This window comes from Doryrhamphus excisus, chromosome 13, assembly GCF_030265055.1.
Source record: "Doryrhamphus excisus isolate RoL2022-K1 chromosome 13, RoL_Dexc_1.0, whole genome shotgun sequence".
NCBI classification, from domain to species: Eukaryota; Metazoa; Chordata; class Actinopteri; order Syngnathiformes; family Syngnathidae; genus Doryrhamphus; species Doryrhamphus excisus.
In genome coordinates, this window is record NC_080478.1 from 9,307,962 (window position 1) to 9,319,698 (window position 11,737).

Sequence of the window (11,737 nt, forward strand, 5' to 3'; positions counted from 1 at the left end):
TGGCAGATGACTCTTGTAGCAAGACCGAAGTTATTTATATCTACTGTATTTGTATCTGTTTTGTTATGGTTATCATGGATTGCACAGTCACCTGCCAGAGACCGGTTTTTATGTCATATATTATCATATTGTTATCATCTTATTGTCATATACAGTGCTACCTTGACATAAGAGTGGCCCAACGAACCAGTGTTATTTTTACATTTCTATCTGCGATTAAATGCAATTAACTCTTAGTTAACTATGGACAAAAAATGTAAAATGTAAAAGCACTGTGGCAAGGGAAATGTATATCTCCAGAGCAATAGAAAATATGGCTGATTTTTGGTCCAGAACTAATTTTGCTTTATTCAGTATTGAGGTATTTCTTGCCAATTTCTCTTGTAATGTGAGATCATGTGTTATATGAGATTTCCATCTATTATGACCCCCAGAAATGTATTTTTGTTCACGCATTCAATGATCCATCAATTTGTATTTGAGCATAAGCATCCTTCCTGCTATTACAAAATAGCTTTATTTTAGTTTTACTTAAGTTCAATCTCTTGTTTGCTTTCTCAAGAACACAATGCAGTAGTATCGTCTGCAAATAACACTAGCTTTATATCTTTTGATGTCATTATAGGTTGAACAGTTTTGGTTCCCCAGTATACATATACTCCTGGGGTACACCGAATGATATACTTCAACTTGCAGATGTGTATTCCCCTAGCTTCGCATATTGCTCCTGTTTGTTAAGTAACTTTTACCCAGTTAAAGACTAACCGCAGATACCATACCTTTCTAATTAATCTGATTAATTGTATCGAAAACTTTTGTCAAATCCATTTCACTGCATGCTTTGGTGGTCTATAGTATTGGTAATTTTCTCAGTAATTTGATATCATTTATAGTATTATGTGCTGTAGTTTCTTGTCTGTCTGCTTTGCTGTATTGGAATAATGATTTCAACTAATGACTTAAAGCGTTCTACTGTAGTCCTTTAGGTGGCTGTAATACATATAGTATTGGGCATTTAATGTGAATACATCTATATTGGTTGATTATGTAGTGTAGCTTTCGGAGTATTTTTTTCTGCTCATCGTTTAACTTCCTGTTCCTGAGTAGTGATTAAATTGTAATAATGAATGTGTATAACTTCATCTTAGTCTCAGTCTCATAATCACTTGTGGCCCTTTATCTTCCTGACAAGTCTTTTCCTGTTCCTGAACAAGGATTCCATCGGGAAGCAAATGTGTATGAATTGACTTCTTATCTATCCGTCTGATTATATAGTGCTGTTTACGTTGTATTTTGCTTAGTGTATGTCTTGTTTGACTCCCTCTTCCTGAACAGTTATTCAATAGTGAAATCAGTGTCTATAAATTAACTTATTATGCACATCATCATCATAGTGCTGTTATTGAAGTATTTAGTGTCTTGCCAGACTTCCTGTTCCTTCCAGGTCTTTGTTCCTGTTCCTGAAGCTAACTGGGCCATCTGTGTTAGAAGCACATGAATTCTGCAGAGTAAGTAAGTAGTAAGTCACCAACAATTTAGTTGACCAATTTTCCTGTGCCTGCTAGATTGCTAAATATTTTTTTTATTATACAGTAACACACTTCACGCTTTAAATTTTGTATTACTTAATAAATCATAATGTTTTGCATTGAATACAGGCTATTATGAATAAAAAATATGCATATTAAATCACAATTTATAAATTAGTTCCCCAAATTATGCATTTTCAAGCATAAAAAAGCTTAAAAAAAGCAAAGTACAAAAACAAAGCATTCAGAAAACGCATTCAAAGACACGATGATGATGCAGCGTTCTACATTGGTCACTAGGTGTCAGTAATATTTGGTGAGACACACAAGCACCAGCATTGCAACAACAGGCTTTTATTGCATGTTTGAATTATCACAACAGGCCCAATAATCCCTAATAAAAACACAGGCTATTGTTGCGGCTGTAAAACACCAACATAAAAATGGTTTTCTGGAATAGATTAATTGGGAAAAATTAATTTGAGAGAGTATGTTTCGGTTAGAGAAGGAGCTTCTGAAATCTTTAAATTCCAGTGTATGGGTACTGTATATACACAACATCACAAAGGAAGTGTCATTTTCCTTTATTTTCTGAAAGAAATATAGCCCCATTCTCAAAACTCAAAAACCAGTCTAAGGCACCAAGCCTCTGATTGCACATGGGGGGGGGCTGCCTCACTCACTCGCTCTTATGAGGTGGGAGGAGCTTGTTGCACTGGGATGCTGTTCGATGCAGCAGTCCCATCAAAGCCTCCCGGTCCACCCCCCCCCCCCCCACCCCCCTTCCTTTTCTCCCACCACCCGCGCTATCACTTCCATCTGCGCTCCCCGACTCTTGGCTCTCACAGCCCCGCGCTGCATCCATCAAATATGACACGGATCACCCGGAGACTCTGTGCCGGTGCTACATAGGTAGGATCATTTGATTTAATTGTCTCGTTGAAGTGATGAGAGATAGATTTTTAGAAAGGAAGTGGCTAGTCTCTTTGTCTACACACACGCACGGTGTTCCATATGGAACCATTCAGGTGTACCACTTTCATGCAAAATGATGACCTGAAAACATGGCATGCCAACTGTTAGACGAACTTCTTGTTTACCTCTGTGAAGAGGCTACAAAACTGTTTTACTTTTACAATTAGTGATTATTATTTTTTGAAGTACTTGTTTATTTTGCAGGAATTTGCTCCCAAATGACTATGCATCTCACATCGCTGCTCTTGCTGGTGGCTCTAACAGGCGTTGCCAGAGGTAATCAGATCATAATCAAGGCACTGAGATGCTGTCGCTCCAACTCCTGTCCAAGTGATTTGGATTTTGAATGTGTTTTCCTTGACTTTTGGTACACATCTACAATACTACAAATAATAACATACCCCCCACTCCCTCCATCTTTCAAGGATGCAGCCCTGGATGCAACACTGAGAATGGATTTTGTGAGAAGACAGGCAAATGCAGGTAAACGATTCTTGTGTTGACAAAAAAGCTCACATCCTGTAGATTTGTTTGATCCCCTGCATGGTTTGCTTTGTGTTTGAACAATTAAAAAAAACAAACAGATGAACAAATGATTCTCTTGCAAAAGAGTCCTAATCAACACATCAGCTGCAGCAAGCTGGCATTATGGGGCCAAGAGGAGCACAAAGCATCGTAGGTGGTGTATTAATAGTTCACCATTGTTTCCTTTTTCATTTTTTTTTTTCACAGATGCAAACCAGGCTGGCAAGGAGACGACTGCCAGCACTGCATCCCATTCCCAGGTTGCTTGCACGGTTCCTGCGAGAAAGCGTGGCAGTGTATCTGTCAGGAGGGCTGGGTGGGCAGCCTGTGTGACCATGGTGAGTCACCCTGCCCAGAGGGACTTGTTAAGTGTATTGGCATTTATTTTTAGGCCGGTGAAGGTCATTGAGGTTGACTCTTATTGTCATTAAAATCAAAGTACTTAATACATGATTCATGTCATTATGGTATATGATTTTGGGAATTATAGCATAAAATGACTCACGGCTGGATAATCTTTCTTTGGAGCAATGTGTGTCATGTAATACCATTTGGGAGATGTTCGCACTTTTGCTGCTGCAGAGTGAAAGTGAAGGACGCAAGGAAAAAAAAACAGGGAGACACATCACCAAGCATGTGGGGCGATCTAAAAACAGAATGTTTGTGTGTGTGTGTGTGTCACTACAGATACCCGCCTGTGCTCATCCAGGCCTTGTTCTGGGAATGCCACCTGCATAGAGACCGGAGAGGGGGGTTACCTTTGTGTCTGCCCCCATGGATATACTGGTCCAACGTGTCAACTGAAGAGGAACCTCTGCCGCATTAATGGGTATGAGCTTGTTTTCCATTTGAATGAGAGAGGCCAGATATCCAATCATATCAGTATGTTGTCTTCTGCAGATAACAATATAAGTGCATGAGTGATGACGTGCTCCACAGAGCAGCAAGCTCAGTATGAATTATTGAATTATTTCCACGTTTTACCTTCAGATAGTGAATATGCAATTTGCAATGACTGTTATGTGTTATGTTTTGCTCTTTGCGCGTAATATGACTTCAGCTAAATAGTACTAATGAGTAACAGGTACCACTGCAGGCACTTTCCAGTGATCGAACGAGAAAACCAAAGTAAGAGCACACAAAACAGGAAATAACATGAAAACTGATAATAATAATAATAATAATACATTTTATTAGTATTGCGCTTTTCAAAATACTCGAAAACACTTTACAGAAGAATGGAGTTGAATAAAAGCAAGTAAACAGAGTAAAAGATACATTAAAATACAACATTCATTCGTTAAGGAAAAACAAAGGTAAAGTCCAACCTGTCACATGGAATATAACATGAAGAGCTGGTCATGTGACATTTTACTTCAACACTTAGAATCTGACATCACACCACAGACTCATTTGGAGTAAAGTGCAGAGCTTTTTATATAACTCGTATTGCATATTGCAGTATTTGGCCTCCTGTTAACACTGTTAACACTATTAACCCTTTAGGTGGCAGAGTTTTTTCAAGCAAATATTTAGTTTTGATATTACTATTCCGCTTTGTCGCTTGAAAGTGTTTGTTGCCATGGGAGTCAATTCACTCATCTGATTTGTATATTATGACGGTAATGGTCAGATTCCTGTCTCCACGATACCCAAACTCATCAAAATGTCTGATGCACTTGTCATAGTCTTCTGTGTCATCATCATCATTTACAGCGAGATATTGGACAGTGCTGCTTTCTACATAATTAGAAGTGTATTTCTTGCAGCACATTCTCTCCCGGCTGTGGCTACTTCCACGTTTGTTTGTTGTTTTACATTCCAGACCCGTATGTCGTTTATCCTCTGGGATGTCCCTTCCTGCGACCCAGAACACAGTTAAGCTCCAAAAAGTTTGCTGCTTTATGTGTACACGCTGAACAACTGAGAAACTGAAGAAAAAAACTGAAAAAAAAAACTCCAAAAGGGGAGGCGCTGAAAAAAAAACCTTTGGGAACCACTGCCTTGGATGAAATCTCATGAGATTTCAAGACATCTCACAATGGTTTGAACTCCCAAGTTTCATTTTTCTGGAGAATTTTGGTTGAAGGTCCTGCTATATTCGTCACTCATGCAGCATGGAAACTGTTATGTATTAATCCTAGTAGGAGTACCACTGGTACTCATGGTACTTTTTTTTTTTAAATTAAAATGAAAATGTATGAAATAGGGCGGTACGGCGGTCGAGTGGTTAGCGCGCAGACCTCACAGCTAGGAAGACCAGGGTTCGATTCCACCCTCGGCCATCTCTGTGTGGAGTTTGCATGTTCTCCCCGTGCATGCGTGGGTTTTCTCCGGGTACTCCGGTTTCCTCCCACATTCCAAAAACATGCTAGGTTAATTGGCGACTCCAAATTGTCCATAGGTATGAATGTGAGTGTGAATGGTTGTTTGTCTGTATGTGCCCTGTGATTGGCTGGCCACCAGTCCAGGGTGTACCCTGCCTCACGACCCTTGTGAGAAAAAAGTGGTAGAAAATGAATGAATGAATGTGTGAAATAAAAGCTACTTACAAAGACACATATTTTTGAGGTGACACTTAGTGTGAAATATATGAAAACCATTGTGGCGTAAACTTGATTGTTTTAATTAGAATGACTGCACATATTTGTTTGTAATTGGATACATACAATACACGAGTCTGTGGTGAGCTCACAAGCCTCCAGGCTCTGTTGACCTGCAAGACAAACAGAAAAAAATCCAATATCCTTCAGTTCCGTGTCAGAGAATTGACGGTGCCTTCTTGTTAATACTTTTCAGAAATTAAATGACATGACCTTCACTTGCTTTGCTAGTGAAGGTCATCTTGGATATTGAACAAGCTTATTCCACCCTCAGTGCACACAACATACTGTAATATTGGAATATTGGAGATTGTATCAAAATGTGTCAGGCAGCCGCAGTATGACAGTCACGTGCAGTGACTCATTTATTCAGCTCCAATATTAAACGTCAAAAAAAGTGTGACAGCGGCCATCATTACTCGGAATGTCATTTCAGATGCTTTTATTCCCAGATAATACATCCTGTCTCGGGACTCATTTTCACTCAGCTGTGAATATATTTTTCTGCGGGTTTTATGCAAAGATTTCTTTGCGGCCTAACATGTATATTGCGAGTGCATTATGTCACATGAAATATTCATTTTTAAAATGGACCCAAGACACTCCCCTGGGGGGCGCCACAAATTGTCAAAGGTTTGATTACCCCGAGCAACAATATAGGACACATAAGAGAGACAGGAAACCTAAAGTAAAACAGTCTACCTACCAATGTGCCAAAACCAAGCTGTCCCTATCAGGATGAAGATTGGTTGAGAATTCACACAAGTCATGAAGTGAGCAGGACCTTGGCCTTAGTAAATCAGATTTTATAAATCAATAGGGTTCTTGCTCAGCAAAGCAAGAGGGACAGCGCCATCCATTTTGTACGCTCACAGCACACATGGCAATAAAAAAAAATGGGCCCTGGGACTCTACCCTGAGGAACCTCACAAATAATCAGAATTAAATTAAACAAAGCTCTCATCAAGAAGATGACTGAGACTGAGAAGTAAGACAGGCAGAGAGGTGACAAGGACCTTTGCCCTCAACAACTTTGGCTATTTTATATTAAAAATATAATAATATATATAATAATATAATATTTTTTGCAATCGGAAAAAGGCTAGATTAACAATAAGAATTTAGTTTACCATCCTCATTTGTCTACTAAAATAGTGTCTTACTGTTAAAATTAAATTGAAAAAATAAGGGGCCTCAGGACACTTCCTTGAGGAACTTCTCAAATAATTACTTTGTATTTTTAAGTTTAATGCAGCTTTCATTATCTACTAGGAGTATTGCAATACACTCAATGACATGAAACGATATTTTGACATTACATTTTAGAAAATTGCCACGACAAATACAGGACAAATAAAAAAATATATATATATTTAATTGAGACACAATACAATGCAGGTACATTTTGAAATGTTTTATAACTTTGCTTGCATGACCTCATAATGACTGCAGTTGTAGCTGCTACCACTAATAATTTATGTTGATGTTTATTTAAGAAAAGACAAATATTGCAGTAGTTTAGCTTAAGTTTGCACTTAAAGAACTACAGTTCCCATGATGGAGTGCACAAGCAGAAAGTAGGTCCGAATTAGACTCTCTTATCATTGACTTCTATTTTGAAAGTCATAACCAGCGAACATACGCATTTTGATCTGACAAATCTGAAGCTACTGTGATGAAGTAGAATTACTACAGCTTGTACTTGGATATTTACGCCGCTAGCAAAGACAGCTACAGGTCACGAGCAAGCGACTCTGGGCACACTGAGGTAGGTTGGATTGCAAGGTTTATAGTGTGCGTAAAGCACTTAATGTGCAGTTATTACATTACATTACAATAAAAATATTATTATTTTTAATGAAAAGGGGTCCAGGATGATACCCTGAGGAACCTCACAAATACTTTTGAGTCAGATATTACTACAGCATGTACTTGGATATTAACGCCGCTGGCAAAAACAGCCACAGGTCACGAGCAAGTGACTCTGGGCACATTGAGGTAGGTTGGATTGCAAGGTTTATAGTGTGCGTAAAGCACTTAATGTGCAGTTATTACATTACATTACAATAAAAATACTATTATCTTTAATGAAAAGGGGTCCAGGATGATACCCTGAGGAACCTCACAAATACTTTTGAGTCAGATATTCAAATCAAGTTGTTGAGAAATGCACCTGTAATTCAGAGGGTAAATATTGTGTGGTCTAAATCCTAAATAACACAAAAAGAAATGGGAACCACTACACTAGTGTTGGGAACATCTCAAAGTTCATTGGGTCTTAGGTCTTCATTAGCTTCATTAGCTCACTATTAGCTTTGTGATGCTGTTTAATAACAAGTATTATTTTCTTTACTGTGTTGTGTCCTTCAGCTCTCCTTGTCAGAACGGAGGCACATGTAAGGACACGGATGACCCCTCGGAAGTCCACTTTTCCTGTTTATGTCCCCCTGGATTTTCTGGAGACTTCTGCGAGGTACGCATTGACAGCTGCCAATCCAACCAGTGTCTGAACGGCGGCAACTGCACAAACCACGGTGCGACCTTCACATGTTCCTGCCCACCAGGCTTCGCCGGTTTAACTTGTAACGACACTGCCGGCCTCTCGCCGTGCAGCAGCAGGCCTTGCTCTAACAGGGCCACGTGCCTGGACCAAACTGATGGAACGTTCCGGTGCGTTTGTCCCAAATGGTTTTCAGGTCAGCTGTGTTCCCAGCAGCACAAACCAAAATCCAAGCCCAAGCAGGCCAGCATCAAGCCCGTGAACCATAGAGTGTTTGCGCTAACTCCACAGCACTACTCCCTCCCTGCCCACGCCTTCCACAAACTCCTCCAACCGCCTGATAGGGACCTGCTCAAGATCACATTGAAGGAGACGGTCCACCACTCCCCGGGAGTCCTGTCCACGCACGGTCAGCTGGTCTGCTTCGGCATGCTGGCCCTGCTCACCTGCTTGGTCATCCTGCTCACAACCGGCATCGTGCTGTTCGGCCGATGCGAGGCGTGGATGGCAAACGCTAAATATAGAAAGCTTGTACGACAGCAGCGTGAGCACCTGCTGAGGGAGGTGGGCGGAGCTAGCCAGGAGGAGGCAGAGCACTCGGTGAACATTATCCTGCCAGAGAAGATCCGACTGAACAGCTTTGGAAAGCACTACACCTCCATCTGACATGTTGATGGAGTTACTCGTGAGTGTCTTATGGAAAGTAGCAGGAGCGGACATTAGTGATGTACATTGGAAGTTGATTGTATACTTTTTCATGTGTGATAATATGAAACATGTTCTACCAAATAACAATGTGGTATTTTGTCATGTGACTATAATAGCTCAGCTGGCCAACAGTCATTTAGTTAATATATGCAACACTTTTTAGGACTGTTATGCATTTTATAAACAGTACATTTTTTTCCTTTTTGATGCAAAAACACTCCTGTACAATTTGATGTCATCCAATACAAGATCTGTATTTATAACCATAATCATAACCATAAATAAACACAATCTTTTTCCAGCTTCATCTGCTGGATTTGGTGTGTCATTGCACCACTTTTCCTAAAAGCATTTGGACTATAACAGCAAAAAGATTTGTGTGATTTCATGGAAATCAAAGATTGTGCAGTTTTTGCATACGACTAACTTACTAAAAATTACAAAAAGACAATAATGCTCAATTTTGATTAACATTATCGGAGTGGTCTTAATTTAACATTCCTTATTGTGCTTGCGTTTGTGAAGCCAAACTGCAGTATAAATTATTTATATTTATTATTATTAGTAGTAGTATTATTTGTGTATTTAATTATAATTCAAATGGCTTTTGTTGTACAAGGCTAGTATTGGATTTTGTTGAATTGTGCAGGTTATATTTGTGGTAAAATATGGATTTCATTTAAAATGTTCTACGTTAAACAAGCTATAAATATTAAGAATGTTGTAAAAAAAAAAAAAAAAAAGCTCTGTGTACCTGCAGGTGACTTGAGACAAATTCCACTGATTGATTGCAATTCTCCTTCTGTTTGCTATTTCCTAATGTGTTTTGTACACTTAAATAAATACACATTTTGTCATAGCTTCCATAAAGATAATTTATCTTTCTCTGTCCTCCCTTTATTGATCAGTCTGGGTCTCATTTGACGTTTCTCTAAGATTCTGTCCATATTTGCTGAGCTGTAAAATCAGGTTTGTATAGAAGCAGTAAGTGTACTTCAGGCACTCCTCCGGGTGCAGGAAAAAATGATTTATGTATTGTAAATATGCTGATGCTGAGGTTCATTTGTGATGCAGTCACACATGGAGCGTAGCGCGTGAAAAATATTCACATTTCTTAGCAGGTGACAGGTTATGTTTTCTTTTTTTGAAGCGTTTTCCTCCATTTTGTATCTAAGTGACAGGCTCAGGTATTGACTTATTAGGTCTTTATCACAATCACTAAACAGCAAACAACATGAAACATTATTATTACATTATTAAATTGATATATATATAAATTAGAATAACAATTTAATCTTATTCTATAATATTGTGAAAGATTAACTATGTAATTAGGACAATACATGTGCAAATAAATAAAAAAAACACTTATTCCTAGTAATAAATAAGTACAAGTACATTCCCATAATGCAGATTTTTGTTTAAGTTGTGACAATAAAGGGAGTTTTTTTTAATGCATTAGTGCTATGAAAGTAATATTTAACCCAAATATATACAGATTTATTATGTTTGTTGAATTATTAAACACCACCTACTGTATTAAAGGAGTTCATCAATGTTATGCTTTTATTGCAAGTTCTTGTCTGTATTTGTTTGAGCCCTGTAATACAATTGCAGTCCAAGAATATTTGTATTGGCTTTCTTTGTGTTTAATACAGTGGACTAAAATAAAAAGGCAAAAAAAGGAGGTGATTTCAGGCTTTTTTCCCCTAACTGATTATCACGATTTTATCAATTCACATCTTGGGGGCTTTTAAGTTCGCAGAATTTGACATGATTAGCAACTTCCGATGAGATTTAGCCCAGCAAATGGATAAGATTTTCTAAACAACATCACCTATTATTAGCTCAATGTCTTCCTCCCGATGGCTGGCGTATTCTCAACATCAAGTTTTAGTGTTTGTTTCCATCTAGTGGCCGAAATATATTACTGCACCACACGTGTATAAAGCCACACAGTACGTGTGTTATGCGTGACGTCATTGCCTGTATTGTTTACATTTTACACAGTGGAAAGAACATGCATGATAAAAGTCATGCAAGAGTCAATGCGAAGCATTTATGGAAGGGAAAAATGAATGAAATATTATCATCATTCACCTAAATTGGGTGTTATATGAGTTATCACCACAAGATGTCACTCGTTTAGAGACAGAGCTCTGTATAGGCGCTTACGTAATCTCCCCGAAGCCCCACTTTGAAGTGCCGAAACCGACATTGTTGATATCGGCCAGCAGGGGGTGACACTGGGTAGGTTCAGCAACGAGCGAGAGTTAGTGTGAAGCATAAGGTTATGTTTTGATAAGAGTATGGTTATTGTTTGGGTTAGGATTTGCGGTTAGAGTTAGGTTTAAGGTCAGGTCAGGGTTTAAGGCTAGGGTAGGGTTTGGGTTAGAGTCATGTTCAAGTTAGGTTTTCTGTTTCAACAAAGATATCAAACTAATATAAAAAGTAAATACGGAGAGGAAGTGGTAGTAAAACCTGAAGTTATCCATAACGGGGTGCCAATGGTGGATATTGAGCAGGTTGATTGATTGGCTGTTGAAAGAAGACTGAGAACCTGTTTGAAGGCTGATCTGTAGAAGACATTATTAGAACTATATATAGTGCAGCATGGAGGGGACTATTTGTTATCCTAGCATGTCTGGGAAGGGACGGGTCTAGATTTCTATACAGTCCGTATCGCCATTACATGACATGTGGGGGCGTGTTTTGTCATTTGGGGTCCCGAGTCATTGAGGCCCTCCACATCCTGTTAGAATCTGTTACATACAGTCTGTCACCTTAAGTTGCTTTAATTTACAGCCCATATTTTTAGTATCCATGTTCATCATCTATATGAATATTATACAATTCTCCTACTTCCTTAGCTAGATAAAGTCCCTAAAATACTCCTG

The 11,737-nt window shown here is 38.8% G+C and overlaps 1 protein-coding gene across 4 annotated transcripts in view; it reads left to right on the forward strand.

Moving 5' to 3' along the window:
* Positions 1-10,414, forward strand: part of LOC131140760 (protein delta homolog 1) — a 55,565-nt gene extending 45,151 nt beyond the window's left edge. Inside the window, exons 4-9 of one of the 4 annotated variants that reach the window (XM_058091469.1) lie at positions 1,427-1,512; positions 2,709-2,780; positions 2,930-2,987; positions 3,237-3,367; positions 3,717-3,858; positions 8,003-10,414. In XM_058091469.1, coding sequence (XP_057947452.1) covers positions 1,427-1,512; positions 2,709-2,780; positions 2,930-2,987; positions 3,237-3,367; positions 3,717-3,858; positions 8,003-8,798 — 1,285 coding nt within the window. In that variant the 3' untranslated portion in view covers positions 8,799-10,414. Of the gene's footprint in view, positions 1-1,426; positions 1,513-2,292; positions 2,442-2,708; positions 2,781-2,929; positions 2,988-3,236; positions 3,368-3,716; positions 3,859-8,002 lie in introns of those variants that run through there. The other 3 variants (XM_058091470.1, XM_058091472.1, XM_058091471.1) reach the window with 3 other exon arrangements.
* Positions 10,415-11,737: the final 1,323 nt, after the last annotated feature.